The sequence below is a fragment of the Nannospalax galili genome, unplaced genomic scaffold, assembly GCF_000622305.1.
Source record: "Nannospalax galili isolate Female #2095 unplaced genomic scaffold, S.galili_v1.0 scaffold3947, whole genome shotgun sequence".
Lineage (NCBI taxonomy): Eukaryota > Metazoa > Chordata > Mammalia > Rodentia > Spalacidae > Nannospalax > Nannospalax galili.
This window is the reverse complement of record NW_008355980.1, coordinates 30616-47590: the sequence shown is the minus strand read 5'-3', so window position 1 is coordinate 47590 and position 16975 is coordinate 30616. Positions and strand designations below refer to the sequence as shown.

Below are 16975 nucleotides of genomic sequence, written 5' to 3'. Positions count from 1 at the left end.
GGAATCCCACTGAAATGGGCCAGCAGTCCATGGAAAACTAACGATGAAGAGACCCGAAAGTTCAGTGCCTTGCCACACACATTAACACACATTCTTATCTAAAATAGGAGGAGAATATAGAACTTAATGCTAAGCAAATATTCTGAGTCTCATCAAAGGCTTACAGTCATTTTTGGAAGAAATGCATAGATTTTAAAAACAATGGAAATCAAAAGGACTCAGAAGGACACAAATATTTCAAAGCAGAAACAAAACAAACGACAAAAAATTTACTAATTTCAAACAATTATAAAAACCTAATAGGCTTTCATACATACCACAGGATGCATGAAATGTGTTGAAGGGTGTTTAGGGAGTACAGGTTAGGGAGAGGTTGTAAACATGATTAAATATTTTTATGAAATGAACAAAAATTCAGTAAAATATATATCTTGAAAAAATATTGTAAGAGAAAAAATCAGCCAGATATGAAAAAGCTAAATAAAAAATTAAATGACGTGATACTTGTATACTAGTAATTTCCTTTACTTAGGACCTCTCACCCAGGCCCGTCCTTCATCCACTCATACCTACCTGGTTGGCTACAGTCTCCCCTCTCTTCACATTCCAGGGCTCTTTGCTTTGCTCCAGACAGGAGACCAGAACAGGCTGACACACAGCAAGACCTGTGTATGAGAAAGAGGCACATGACACTTGCTGGACTCTCTAGAAAGTACCAGGCTTCTAACACAGTGGACAAAAAGAGAGGACTCTCCAAATTTCTCAATTATTCTTTTAGGACAGACTCATTAGATACTTAGGAATTTTCTCAGTTTTCATATGCTGAGTTCTATCATAATAATTTCTCAATTATTCTTTTAGGACAGACTCATTAGATACTCAGGAATTTTCTCAGTTTTCATACGCTGAGTTCTACACTGATTCACAATGCAGCTATGGAAATGGAACTTTGAGATTCTGGCTACAGTATCATGTGCTAATGGGTGACTGAAATTAATACCAAAAACAATGATATTTCTAACAACTGAAAATGGAAAGAAATGATAAAAATAAACAAGCTGTTGATGCCCAAACATTCCAAATGCACTAATTATGAAGGAATCCAAGACCTAGTCAGCAAAACTAACATATGTACAAAGTACACTGCTATCTGTCAAAGGATACAGAACAGTAAGAAATTCTCAAAGAAAAATGTCCTCACCTATGGACACCAGATTGTTGTAGTTCTCCAACATCACCTCACTGTACAAAGCCCTCTGAGCAGAGTCTAGGCATTCCCACTCCTCCTGGGAGAAGTCAAAGGACACATCTGGGAAAGTCAATGGATCCTAAAAAGAAAAATCACAACTGGACCATGTACCCATGAACAGGGAACTGGACTCCAGGCAAAACAGATAATTAGTCAAGAAGTTCTGAAGTAGAGGAGCAATTTGAATTATTCAAAAGGATATTTCTAGGCCAGGCGTGGTGGTGCACACCTTTAATCCCAGCACTTGGGAGGTAGAGGCAGGCTAATCTTTGTGTATGTAAAAAAAAAAGGGGGGGAGGTAAAGGGGAAGGGAAGAAAGGCTGTACATACAAAGAAGTATGGGAATAACGGGAAAAAAATGTTTCCAGATACACTGTTTAAAAAAAAAAAAAAAAAAGCCGTAAGCCCAGAAGGAACATTATGAAAGCTCTTCGAGAAGCAATACTGTTGTTAAATGAAAATCCCAGTGCCAGAGGTGGGTTGCCCCACTATGAGGTCCCCCAAACAATAAAGGCCATTGCCAACAATGTTGCATGTACACCGGAAGTGGACAGAAAAACCCCATTGCTGAAGACACTGTCTGATGAAAGCCCAGAAGAGGGAGAAATCAAGCTTGGACTAAGCTGCAAACTTCCTCCCACTGGATGGTTGGCTTTCATGGTGCCAAAGGGTGACATGCAGAAGACTGTGGGAGAATCGTCCCCGTTTAATCCCGCTCAAAGATGGATGTGTTGAATATCCCAGTCTCGGAAAGACAAAAGCCCTATATTTTTCTCATTTATGGAGCCTAGATTTAAATGTTAATTTGGAGTCTCAAAAAGCTAGAGACAGATTGGGGGAAATGAGGGGAGGGAGTCTTATGTGTAAAGGATGGAATAGAACATATGTCATATGAAGGTAGGGGTGGAGTACTGGAATTCAGCCATACTAAGACTCAGTCAAAAACTGATAATCAAAGAGGGAACAACAGAAAAACAGTAGAGGAAATGACTCTGCAGGGAAAAATGTTACAGGAACAAGGGTAAGTGGCGTGGGGCTACTTTAAGAAGCAAATGAAGGAGAGGTGACATTCACTTGTATGCAAATGGAAAAGCATATAAAACTCTACATATGAAAAATTATCCAGCTGGGTGTGGTGGAGCCTTTGATCCCCGCACTTGGGAGGCAGAGGCGGGCAGATCTCTGTGAGTTCAAGGCCAGCCTGGTCTACATAGTGAGTTTGAGGACCGCTGGGGCTATAGGGATCCCCTGTCTCAAAAAAAAAAAAAAAAAAAAAAAAATCCAATTAATTTATGAAAAATGAAATAACTTGTTTTATGTGAATTACATGAACTTCCTTGACCAGAAAGACAGGTCTTAGAAATATTCCCTGATAGAATTACACATAACAATTAGAAACTCGAGAGGTGAAAATTGCATCCCAAACAGTAGAAAGAATAAAGAATGGCAAAAACTTGCCGTGTGAAATGAAAGCATGATAATGTGTATGAGGAGCACTAAAGGGACTGTGAGGGAGGACAAGGAAGAGGGAGGGCAGTGAGAGGGGGGATCAGAAACAGAAAGTGTAGATGAACATGCAATATGGAAACTCTTGAGTTTTAAAGCTGATTTTTAAAATGAATATATAAGCTGGGCATGGTGGAACACACCTTTGATCCCAGCACTCGGGAGGCAGAGGCAGGCAAGTGTCTGAGTTCAAGGCCAGCCTGGTCTACATAGTCAGTTCCAGGCCAGCTGGGGCTACAGGGAGACAAAAAAAAGTGAATATATTCGGGTCCTACCATCACATCCTGGTGGATGTCAAGAGCAGGGGCAACGGCCAGTATTGCTTGAAGGGCTATGGGACCCCAAGTCAATAGCTTCAGAAAAATGAATGCATTCCTGGCATTGGGCTACTTCTCTTCTAACCTATGGCTTCTACTGGGGAAATGTGCACCTGTTATGAGGCATCTCCTTTTTAATGTGTTAAAAATGTGTATGAATATACATTAAGAAGCTTCTATAGTGGTAGGGCTACTTAACCCTCTGAATACTCCCTCCTCTGTCCTGGCCTCCTCTTCCACGTCCCCATTGAACTCTTCCTTTGCTAGTTCCCTTTCGCCCTGTATATCAGTGCGTTCTGTCTCACTTCCCATGAAGACCCCACACCGCTCCAAGGCTGTTTATTCATTTTCTGAGCTCTCTATTTTCCAGTAGAAACATGCATATCCAGAAATTCAAAGCTACCAGTCACCTATAAAAGAGAAAATGCAACATGCTTCTTTCTGGGTCTGGATACCTCACTCAGGAAGATGTTTCCCCTTCCAACCAGCTGCCTGTAAATTTCACACTTTTGTTTTTCATAAGAGCTGAATAACATCCCATTGCGTAAAGGTCTCAAGTTTTCATTATATATTCCTAAGTGGATGAAAATCTGGGTTGTGTAAAAAGCAGCCGTGAACATGGAAGAACAGGTGTGCCAGATAGTTTTAGTGTCAACTTGACACACTTGGGTTGAGGGAACCTCAACTGGGGAATTTCCTCTATTGGACTGGCCTGTGGCCATGTCTGAAGGGCATCTTCTTGATGAGTGATGTGGGAGGGCCCAGCCCACTGTGGGTGGTGCCACCCCTGGGCAGGTGGGCCTGTGTTGCATAAGAAAGCTGGCTGAGCAGGGGCCAGGGAGCAAGCCAGTAAGCAGTGATTCTCCAGGGCCTGTGCTCCAGCTCCTGCTTCCAGGTTCCTGCCCTGAGTTCCTACCTTGGACTCCTGGGTGAACTATGACCGGCGATATGTAAGCTAAATAAACTCCTTCATCCCCAAGATGGTAGTGGTTAGAGTATTTTGTCACAGCAATGAAGAACAAACTAGGACAGAAAAGTTATCTCTGTTGTGTGTAGTCTTGGAGGTATCTGCCCAAGTGTGGTATGGCTGGGTCAATCAAATCATGGTAGATTGACTTCCACCTTTTTTGAGGAACCTCCACACTGATTTCCACTTTGGCTGCCCCAGTCCACATTCCCACAAAAGGTGTAAAAGAGTCACCTTTTCACGCATCCTTGAAAATGTTTTTCAGTTGTTTGTTCTTTGGATGTTAGCTGAGGTGAGTGGGGTAATAAGAAATCTCAAAATGGTTTTAACTTGGATTTCCCTCATGACTACTGATGCTGAACATTTTTAGAGAAGTTCTTAGGCATTTGCATTTCATTCTTGGAGATCTTTCTGTTCAGCCCCTGGCCCTATGTGAAACTGGATTGTATCATTCTTAATATTCAATATTTTGAGTTTGTTTTATATTCTAGACACTAGCCCTCTGTTACCACAAGAAATTGATGACTAGAAGAAAAAAATTTCTATATAAGTCAAGCTGGTACTGACTTCAAAGCTTCATCTCTACTGGCTAGCCTTCTTTGTACCGGAAGGTGCTTTGAAGGTGCTTGTACGACAAGAGAAAATTACTCATCAACCTTACCCAGCTGTTAATTCTGTGAGCTACAACAACTGGACTGGAACAATATGTTCTTTGGTGAAACAGAGACACTAATACTATGGGAATAACCAACCACATTGTAATTGGATTTAAACCTTTATAAGGTGGAACCATATCTGACATTGGAATGAGGATATCAATGGATATCCATCATAAGACAGAACCTAGTACTATTATTCAACTAGATATATATAGTATTAAATGGATTCCTAATGACTTATTGCTATACCAATAGATGAACGCATCTCTCGACTCTCAGTAACGACACTTCTGTACACAGCACTCGGTGATTCACACAAAGACCCACAACTGGTTGATTTGCAGACAATTAGACTTCACAGTACCTGTCCCTGAGTAGGACACATACATCAAAATTCTGTCTCCTAAGCCTCAGGGATCACTGCAGAAGAGCAGACAGAAATATTGGAAAAGCCAGAGATGGTAACACAAGGAAATAAGAGATTTACAGACAGCTGGGAAGTTACTCATATGAACTCACACCAATGGTGAAAGCATGCACAAGTCCCACATAAGCTCAAGACAGAGAAACTCCCAGGATAGACATGGAAAGTGAGTAAGAAACCCCAACCCTACCTCTCTACTTGAAGAAGTATTGGCCAACAGAGGCTACTGGGAGGGGGAGAAGGAGTCTCTTTCTTAGGAGCTTTTATCTAATCCCTAAAAGATTTTAGAGTTACCTCTTCAGAGGGGGGGATGTTAGAGAAGCAATACACTCAAGAAGAAAGAAAGAAAGAAAGAAAGAAAGAAAGAAAGAAAGAAAGAAAGAAAGAAAGAAAGAAAGAAACCACAATGCTGCTTGACAAAGCACTGGCCACCATGGCAACTGGAAGGGGGAGAAAGAGTCTACATACCTTAACCAGACTCCACTGGATGAACCCATATCCACATATATATATATATACATAGAGAGAGAAACAGAAGGAGAGAACACAAAGTTGGGTAGGGATAGTAAAGGGCGTGCAGATAGTGCAGAGTTTCTAAATATGATCATTGTATACTATAAAAATTCCATGGATGCATGGAATAGTAATCACACGAGCAGAGTATTTCCTACAAGGTGAAAAGATAACTATCCCATGTGCGTAAAATTTTGAAATAATACATAAAAGTTATATTTTTAAAAGAAAAAGTGAATACATTGAATCATCTACTACAGCTGCTCAGAAGTAGAGCCTGAGATCACGCACAACAGGAGGATGTGCAGCTTCCCAAACGCAGAGAACACTGTCAGGATGGACTGGGCAACAGAGGGGTGAGTCTCAAATATTATACAAGGTCAGGATTTCTCCATCTCTCTTCTCCCCAATCTGGGACACAGACATCAACCGTAAGAAGAAAACAGAGGAATCCACAAATGCCATGTCAAAGTCACACATACTAAACACATTAGAATCTAACATAGGAAGAGAATGCAGAACTTCATACTAAGCAAATATTCTGAGTCTCATCAAAGGCTCACAGTCATTTTTGGAAGAAATGCATTGATTTTAAAAACAATGGACATCACAAGGAATCAGAAGGGCAGAGATATTTTCAAAGCAGAAACAAAACAAAAAGACACAAAAGTTACTAATTTCAAAATATGTAAAAACTTCACTTACTAGGCATTAATATATATCACAGAATGCATGAAATTTTTGGGGGGGTATAGAGGCAGTGCAGGTGAGGGATGGGTGTAACACAATTAAACCTTTTTAATGAAATGCACAAAAAGCTAAAAAAATATATATATTGAGACAATTTTGTAAGAGAAAAATACCAGCCATTATCTTGCACTGGCAAGAAATTATACATGAGCAATATGGGAAAATTAAATACAAATAAATGAACTGATATTTGCATACTAGTAATTTCTACATAATTCCTGTGCAATAAAAAGTCATTTGACATTTACTACAGAACAAATCTTGATGAAATTGTCATAAATTAAACTATCAGAATCTCTAGTGAAAGAGACTACGGCAAAACCATGCTCAGGTCTTTATCCTTCTTTACTTAGGACCTCTCACCTGGGCCCGTCCTTCATCCACTCAAACCTACCTGGTTGGCTACAGTCTCCCCTCTCTTCACATCCCAGGGCTCTTTGTTTTGCTCTAGACAGGAGACCAGACCAGGCTGACACACAGCAAGACCTGTGTATGAGAAAGAGGCACATGATGCTTCTAGGATCCTTTAGAAAGCACCAGGTTTCTAACACAGGACTGTGCCCCACTGATAATAGAAAAAGAGAGGACTCTCCAAATAATTTCTCAATCATTCTTTAAGATAGACTCATTAGAATATGTAGGAATTTTTTTTCAGTTTTCATATGGTGAGTTCTATGACTGATTCAAAACACAGCTATGAAATGGAACTTTAACATGCTGCTGATGCCCAAACATTCCAAATGCACTAATTATGAAGGAATCCAAGACCTAGTCAGCAAAACTAATACATGTACAACGTTCACTGCTATCTGTCAAAGGATGCAGAACAGTAAGAAATTCTCAAAGAAAAATCTCCTCACCTATGGACACCAGATTGCTGTAGTTCTCCAACATCACCTCCCTGTACAAAGCCCTCTGAGCAGAGTCTAGACATTCCCACTCCTCTTGGGAGAAGTCAAAGGACACATCCGTGAAAAAAAACTAATACATGTACAACGTTCACTGCTATCTGTCAAAGGATGCAGAACAGTAAGAAATTCTCAAAGAAAAATCTCCTCACCTATGGACACCAGATTGCTGTAGTTCTCCAACATCACCTCCCTGTACAAAGCCCTCTGAGCAGAGTCTAGACATTCCCACTCCTCCTGGGAGAAGTCAAAGGACACATCCGTGAAAGTCAATGGATTCTAAAAAGAAAAATGACAAGTTGATCATGTACCCATGAACGGGGTACTGGACCCATAGAAAAAAAAAAGATAATTAGTAAAGACATTCTGAAGTAGAGGAGCAATCTGAATTATTCAAAAGGATATTTCCATTTATTTATTTATTATTTTTGGTCTATCTTGAGATAGGGCCTCCTTGTAGCCCCAGCTTTCTTTGAATTCACTATGTAGACCAGGCTGGCCTTGAAATATAAGAGATCCACCTGCCTCTGCCTCCTGAATGCTGGGATTAAAGGCATGCACATCACACTTCGCTAAAATGGAATAGGTCTCTATAATCTACTCCCTAAATCTACTCAACAAAGAACATCATCAGATCCTCAAAATGTTTGTGCAGATCATGATTTTTAAGGAGCACAGCACATAAATTAAGCCCTCAACATAGGAATACCATTGCCCTCCTGTATTTGTAACACACAAGATCAAATATATTTATTTATTCCATGTTAAGTCATGTCGATTCTTAAGTCTGCTTCATGAATTTGAATGTTTATAACCAAACACTGTAGTACTAACTAAAACATAGATTTTGACTTAACAGGATCTGTGGTTGGGCCTGACTTAACCTTTTCCTAACTGGCTTTTCAGTGAGGCCAGTGACCCAGGTAGAAAGGACACATTCTCCAGCAGCACAGAGCAGATCATGGCAGAAGAATAAAGGAGGAGTTTAAATGAAGAGTTCCAAGGACTGCGTGCACTCTCCCTCATCAACAAGAACAGACACAATCCTGTGCCCTAGAACCTGTACGTAATGAAGACATCATGGAAACATTAGAGCAGAAAACATTCTAAAAAAATCTTTTCATGCTACTTTCTCTTTTTAATCTTCATTTACGTACTTAAAATTTACCTAAGGAACACACTGGCCGACTTACGCACACCACATTAAGAGGATCTGGAAACTGAGCTCCTCACCGCAGAGAGTAATGAAAACACAAAGACAAGATCCAACACTGACTGAACAATGTTCATGCTGTACACAAAGATGCTTCCAAATCAGACAACTACACGTGTCTAACATTTGGTAAACAGAGCATGTTTCTAAGGTTGAAAGAACAAGTAACGGAAGAAGTGCTGGGAGCTGAGTGTGATAGAAATACCAAGAGAACGAGGCTGCTTCAGAATCTGGAAAACTGAGTATTTAGCAAACAAACGGGAAAGGTTTCTTCCTCCAAAGAAAGGAAGGAAACTGCACTGATGAAAGGAGAGATTCTGCAGTAAATGTCATGATCCGTGTGCTTCACTCTGTAAACTACCAGAAGAAAACTTATTCCTAATAAATTAAAAACAATGTCAAAGTCTGGAATTTGGTGTAGAGCAGCTCAACCAAGGGAATCAACTTCCAGGAGTCAAAAGAATACACTTATCAGCAAACCCAGCAACACATTCCATCAGGGCTGTGATGTGGGTGGGATTAAAATGATAAGCAAAGTAAAACAGTATCTGAATAAAACAAAAATAACATTTTATGTACAGTTCAAAGACCAATACAGTGGCATATGACGATCCAAGTCCATCTTCCTTAGGAACTGAAGACTGACATGTTTCAATTTTCATGTATCACATCAGAAACATTTTTGACACGGTTGGTCATGTAGTCATTGGATTAGTCTGGAAGAAATAAGCACTGGAGGACAGAACGGAGAGCGAGCTATGCTACACAGGTGATACATATGTAAAGAGATGATGTGGGTCAGGAATGTTGGCCGAAGTCTTTAATCCCAGGACTCTGAAGGCACAGGCATGCTGATCTCTAGCATATCCAGGCCATCCTAGTCTACGTAGCAAGTCTAAAACAGCAAATATATACATATACATATGTGTATGTGTGTGTGTGTACATCTTTTTGAGACTAAGTCTGTAGGTACCCCTGGAAGTTTCTAGGTAGACCAGGCTGGCCTTGAACTCATTAGGAGCCCACTGCCACTACCTCCAAACTGCTGGGATTAAAGCCATGCAACACCAACCCAGCTTAAAATGGCAAACATTTTCAATAGCAAAGTGTACGGGGCCATGCCTTTTTATTTATTTACCTGAAAAGAAGCCATCTCTCTTCTTCATGAATTTCTTCTCCAGGCAATCTTAATATGTGTATGTGTGTGTGTGTACATCTTTTTGAGACTAAGTCTGTAGGTACCCCTGGAAGTTTCTAGGTAGACCAGGCTGGCCTTGAACTCATTAGGAGCCCACTGCCACTACCTCCAAACTGCTGGGATTAAAGCCATGCACCACCAACCCAGCTTAAAATGGCAAACATTTTCAATAGCAAAGTGTACGGGTTCATGCCTTTTTATTTATTTACCTGAAAAGAAGCCATCTCTCTTCTTCATGAATTTCTTCTCCAGGCAATCTTACATAAATTGTCTGCCTTTCTTCTGAGAAACTTCTTTTCAGTTCACTGAAAATCCACTTCACCTGCCAACGTAACAAGAGGAAGAAGCACCTCAGAAAACAAATCGGGCTGTTCTCACTGTCCGCCATCACAGTAGATGTGTAGGAAGAAAGAGCTCAACATGGAGACCCCATAGAAGTTTCTGCTTTCCTGCCTTCCAGTGGCCGCCCTGCCGGAGTAACACGGTTTTCATCCTTTGGAATAGAGGCTACACTAAGCTTTCCTTCAGAAGCACTGGCAGCTGACCCCCAGCCTCACTGTCTTCTGCCTGCGACTGTTAATGAAACACCACTGATGCTTCCCCTGAGCTTCATAGATGTTGGGGAACCCTGCTGTTGACCCTCCTGTTGCAATGGAGCTCAATGCTAAATAGAGGACTCCTTTCTCAGCACGGGCTTCTTGCTCTCGGCCTGACCTTATTTGGAACATGATCTTTGGCACAGTTACCTGCAAAAACTGCCCCCAGGTTTTTTCTATGATAATTAGGCATTGCCCTATAGCTAGATGATAGGGTCCTCCTGCCACATGTAAATAAAGCATACTATGAACACCTATCAGGTGAAGCTTTGGCTGCCGCCTTCAACCTACATTTTTTCCTGACCCCCACTGAATAAGCGAGCTGTCTCACTGAAGCTGACTCCCGGAAAACTCATGGCTGTCCTGACCCCGTTCGTCGCCTCTGCTCCATTTGTTCTCATGGATCAACAGCCCAGGAGGGAAGGGAGAGACCCACACATAGAATCTGGGTGTCTCAACTTCCTTTACCTGATACAGTGTCCACCAGATCAATCCTGTTTTCAAGTACGAGAGGCTTCTACTCTTTCTTATGATGGAATTGTGGTATATTCTTTAGAAACATCACATTTCAGCAAATCTTTCATTTGTTAATGGGCATTTCAGCAGATTCCCTAGTCTTCAAACAGTGCTGCCATAATTAGGGAGCGCACATATCTCTATGCCACACTGAATTCATTTCCTTCGAGTATGTATTCAGGGTATGGTGGCAGGAGCCACACTGGAGAGAGAACACCTGTGCCTTCCTTTTTGGCATCTGCTTTACCTCACTCAGTCCAGCAATTTCTAGTTCCATCCATTTACCTGAAAATTCCTTATTTCTTCTCCTTTACCACTGAGAACTCATTGTATAAATGTACCAAATTTACATGCTCAATTCACAGGCTGAGGGACATTTAGGGTGTACATCTGAATTTCAAAGTAGAATAGAAGTTTTTGGGGGGGGGTTGTTTTGTGTCTTTGGGAAACAGGGTCTCCCTGTAGCCCCAGCTGTCCTAGAACTCACTATGTAGACCAGGCTGGCCTTGAACTCATAGAGATGTGCCTGCCTCTGCCTCCCAAGTGCAGGGATTAAAGGAGGGTGCCACCACCGGAGTACGCCCGGCCCTTGTATTTTTTTTTTTTTTTAAACTCTGGTTTATCATTGAACTGGCTCAGCAAACATACCTAAGTTACTCCATTTTGTTCAGAGCCATTTTAGCAGCAACTTTGCTCCACACCATGTGGAAAAGGGGGGGGAACCTTGGGACTTGGCAAATTGTCTTAGCCATGAACCATGGAATGTGCTAATTTCAGACATTCTACATCTGGCTAACCAGCTTGTTTTCGCTTCTGTAATCCGCTTGCTATTTTGGGTCGCCTTGACACAGAGCATAAGATCACCCTGTCCTCCTGTTATTGTGTGCCCACCTGGAAGTTGTTTACCTTGGCTGTCTTAGTATACTTATTATGGCTAGAACAGTTGGCTAGTTTTAAGGTCACAAAGTTGGATGCCAAGTTATGTGATTAAATCACTTATAATGATTGGTTGCTAATTACTAAAATTAGAATTCTGTTATGTTGTACGACCCTGATTGGTGAAGGCAGATTTTGCTTATGCTATGCTTACTGTAATCCTATAAAAACTCTGATCGATCAATATTCAGGGCTGCTTCTACTCCCGAGATAGACAGCTTGGCTGGTCAAAAAATAAATTTACCTTGCTACTTTTCTTAAAGTGGTGTTGGTGGTGATTTTTTTTGCAAACTCTGTCTTTTACCAATTATGTACTTAACTGAGACATTACATGTGTCTCTTCTGATGAATTGGGAGGGCTTTGGTTGAAATTAAGACTTTCACATTCTTGAAATTTCATGAGCAATATTTAAGGAGCAGTCAATCTAGTATAATTAGGCTTATAAGGCAGTTTTCAGCCTCAAAACTATCCTGTGACATTTCTTCCATTTTACGTAAAGAACAAAATACCACATTGCACCTCCTAAATGCATATAGCCCTTCTTTGTCAAAAATTAATATTAAGGGGCTGGTAGATGGCTTAGAGGTTAAGAACAATGACTACTTTTGCAGAGGGCCCAGGCTTGATTCCCAGCACCCACACTGGAGCTAACAATCACCTATAACTATGGATATGGGGATGTGACACACTCTACTGACCTCCTTGCATGACATGCAAGCAATACACTCAACACATAAAATAATTATAATAAAACATTTTTTAAAATTAATATTAAAAGGGGAAACTATTCTGCAATTTGCATTTTAATTTACGGATGTCTGACTCCATGTCTCACAAATGTACTTTCTAATTGATGATAATTTGTTTCCACACTAACAAAGTGTGCAGGGATGTGTCCCCCAGGATCACCTGCCTCGAGTGTGTTTCAGGACATCACCATCACCTCCAGCACCCCAGGTGGTCACAGCGTAACAAACAAGATGCTCTAACAACTTTGTATGGCTGTGCTGGGTGGTTCATGATGTCAGCCTTTAGAAAGGACCTGGATTTCTAACACAATAGTGAGCTCAATAGATAAGGAGAGAACACAACAGGGAATTCGACTAATGATTCCCAATTAGAAGATTCTGTCAGAACACTGATAATATTTACAGAGCTTTTTCAGTTTGCAGAATTGGTGTTCCGTTTCCAATTATAGCTCAGCCACAATTCCAGGTTCAAATGGGGCTTTATGATTGGAGTGACACTGAGGAGGCAGAGGCAGGCAGATCTCTGTGAGTTTGAGGCCAGCCTGGTCTACATAACGAGTTCCATGCCAGCTGGGGCTACAGGGAAACCACCTCAAAAAGACCAAAAAAAAAAAAAAAAAAAAAAAAAATTTCTGAATTTCTCATGGAACAACAATGAAAGAAGCATAATTCCTCCCAAAGGACAAACATGAGAACACAGTTACAGCGTTCTTTTCTCCTCTGAGAATTTCACTTTATGAGATGTGAGACTCATTCACACAAAGTTAGTGCATGCACACACACACACACACACACACACAAACTCACACACACACAATACTTCCTCAAGGAACTCTGAGTATGAGAAAAAATTCTTTAAAAAAAAAAATTCTCACCAACAGAAAGAGAGCAGTAATTCTCCACTGTCAGGTCTCTGTACAAAGCACTCTCAGCAGGATCTAGGCACTCCAGATTCTCCTGTGAGAAGTTCACAAGCCACTTCACTGAATGTCACCACATAGTGAAATGAACAATAACAGTTTGACCATGTCCACAGGCAGACTGCATTTCTTGAATCGAGGAGACTAAAGAGACTGAGAGGCATTTTCTGACGTAGGGAGGATCATAATACTCTGAAGATGCTTTCGGACATTGCCATATTCTCTACTGTGTTTTCTAACTGTGGAAATAGTAAGGCAGCATATCCTGATATTCAGTGACCCTAACCCCCCCCCCCCCCCCCCCCCATCTTTTTGAGACAGGGTATCTCTGTACACACAGCTGGCCTGGAACTCCCTATGTGAGCCAGGCTGGCCTCGAACTCACAGAGGCCTGCCTCTGCCTCCTGAGTCCTGGGACTAATATAGGGTCTAAAACTAAGATCTGGACGTAAGAGTATGCATTTTAATGCTGGATTCATATCATACATTATATATTCCAAATGGAACATTAGTGTTGAATTGAAAGTTTACTTAAATGTTCATGCTTACACCTAAAACTACGGATGTCCGCTAAAATATCTACTCTGATTCAATGCAGTCTAGAAGCATTCCTTCCATGACTAATTCTACCACCTGCTCTAGGGAGGGCAAGTCCCTCTGTTCACTCTGTTCAAACGCCAGTCCCTTAGATACCGAAAAGTAGAACATGGAAGTCAAAAGGCACGATGAATTTACACTAGAACAGCTTTGCTTTTTCCACAACAGCAAGGGGGGGGGACATCAGCGCATTAATTCAACTAGTCTACTTGACTGTTTTTATGAGAAAATCTTGAAAACCATAAAGTCTGATGAAAATCAGGATTCGTCTTAATTCATATGATCTTAAATTTAGCTGAATGTAATAACCTTTAATAATCTAAATCTAAGAGGATGCACAGCCAACATATCCAAACGTCTACAACTGAACTTTGAGACCTTCGCTCCTTGCTGTAGATGAGCAAGAACAAAGTTTAAATCCTGGGTGAGTTTCGAGGACCTGCCTCTGCCCGAGCCCCCAACTCTGACTGCAGGGCGTCCCGGTCCAAACGGATCACATGACCAGGAGTCTTTCCCGCGGCTGCAGTTCGTCCGCACTCTCCTCCCACCTACCGGTCCCTCCGACCCGCCCCGCATCCGCTCTGCACCAACCGCTCTAAGTGGTTCCCACGGCTGGGGTGAACGTTCTCACCACCGCCTGTTCCGCACCACGCTGCACTGCGAGTGGCTTGCTCCCTCGGTCTACGTGGAGTTTTCCGGCCCGGCGAGTTCCGAGTGTCCCGCCGGAAGTTGGCGCGTCTCCGCCTCTGCTCTGGCCCCGCCCACTCCGGCCCACGTTTTGCCAGGAAATGGATGTCTCGGGAAGCGCCACAGGAAGCCCATAGCTAACCAGGGCCTGAATTCTTCCTGCAGTGTTCAGCAGTCACCATCAGAGGGCGGTCTTGCCGTTTTCCTAACTATTTTGCCTTGTATAGAAGTGCTTTTAGGCAAAGCACAGAAAATTCCTATTTAAAAACTCACAGAAAGGAATATGCAGGAATTTTAGGACAGCATTAAAAGGCAAACCCTGCAAGTTATAGACAGGAGAAAGAGAACTCCAGGACAAAGGAATGGATAATATTTTAAATTCAATCATAGAATGGCTCCCACATCTACAGAAAAGTTATCCAGTCAAGTAAAGAAGCCCACAGAACATCAGACAGAGAGGACCAGAGGTCCAGGGCACATCATAGCAACAACACTAAAGATAAAGACTAAACAAAGGTATTGAAAGTTGCAAGAGAGAAGACCAAGACCCCATAAACACAGACCCATCAAAATAACAAGAGATTATTCAATGGAAACTTTTTAAAAATTTTTATTTATTATTTTTATTGTGTGTGCGCGTGCATTGCTTGCATGTAGGTAAGTGCACCGGTGTCGTGCAATAGCTGCGGAGGTCAGAAGAGGTGGTTGGATCCCCTGGGACTGGAGGTATGGACATGTAGGTGCTGGGATTCGAACCTGGGTCTTCTGCGAGAACAACAGTGTTCTTAACCACTGAGCCATCTCTCCAGCCCTTCAATGGAAACTTTTAAAGTCTGAAGGGCTTGCAAAGATTTTTTTTCTTTTCACGACTGCCAACACTGTTAAACTTCACAAAAGTACCAAAAGAGAAGTAATGGGTTTTCATGACAGGGACTAAAGGAATATATGACCACTACACTGGCTCTACAGAAGCTACTGGAAGAAACACTAGGAACAGAAGACAGGGATTAACACATGCAGACGTCACAGGTGAAAAAGAATGGCAAAACTGTTCCTCAGGAGGACCTAAGAAAGGGAACAAAATCAATGAAAGGACAGGAGTTAATACAGAATAACTCTGAATATTAATGGTCACAAATCCTTGCAGTAAAAGGGACAGAGGAACAGACTGGATTAGGGAAGAGGAGCCATCTGCTTGCTGCCTCAAAGAAACACGTGTTGCCAGCAAAGAGAGACACCACCTCAGGGTAAAGGGTTGGTAAAAGCTACTCCATCATGGAACTAGTAAACAAGCAGGCATATCTACTCAAATAACACACAAGATAGATTTGAAACTGAATTTAGCAGAAGGGATGAACAACACTTTATCCTCATTAAGGGAATAATTGATCAAAAGGACACTACAATTCTAAGGATGTACACACCAAAGATAGATTCTCTAGGTTTAATACTAACAAATAATATTACATGAAACACTACTACATGAAAAACAACAGATTAACCCCAACACATTAATAGTGGGAGACTTCAATACTTCACTATCACTGAGAGAGGTCATCTGGACAAAAAATGAACGTAGAAACATAAATTGGGTGAATCTATATATCAAATGCATCAAACAGACATCTACAGGACATTACACTCAAACACAGAAGGATACCAATTCTTCTTACCAGCCCATGAACCTTCTCCAAAATAGACCCCAGATTGGGAGCAGAGCAGGCCTCAAGAAATTGAGGAACACTGAAATTTGTTGACTTTCTATGCACCACTGACAAGTATACAGAATAAAAAATCAGGACAACAATCCCCTTCACAACGGCCACCCCAAAAATAAAATACCCAAGAATAAACCTAACAAAGGAAATGAAAGAAGTCCACACTAATAGCATTCAGACACTGAGAAAAGAAATGAAGAAAATGCCAGAAGATAAAAAGGCTGTCCAAGATGAAGGTATGGAAGAATTAATCTTGGGCCAATGGTCATCCTACCAAAAGCAATCTAGTTTCATTCCCACTTGAATCCAAATTCTAGGGCCAGAGCTGGAGAGATGGGTCAGTAGTTAAAAGCACTGGCTGTTCCTCCAAAGGGCCAGCGTTCAGTTCCCAGCAGCCACTGGGCTGCTAACAACCATCCATAACCTAAGTTCCAGGGATAGGGATCTGACACCCTATTATGGCCTCCACAAGCACTTATGCATAGGTACATTTACATACATTCTTGCAAAATGTCACTCATCATCCAACCTCAAAATAGATATGTTAGATA

At 41.5% G+C, this 16975-nt stretch overlaps 1 protein-coding gene across 1 annotated transcript; it reads right to left on the bottom strand.

Moving 5' to 3' along the window:
• Positions 1-611: 611 nt before the first annotated feature.
• On the bottom strand, positions 612-14755 carry LOC115067802 (zinc finger protein 736-like; the record flags this gene model as incomplete). The annotated part of the gene is made up of 6 exons (XM_029556663.1): positions 14651-14755; positions 9914-10026; positions 7446-7572; positions 6780-6871; positions 1202-1328; positions 612-665 (listed from the first exon to the last, which is right to left on the bottom strand). Coding segments are annotated over exons 2-6 (415 nt in total), but the record flags the coding sequence as incomplete, so codon positions are not given.
• Between the last annotated feature and the right edge of the window lie 2220 nt (positions 14756-16975).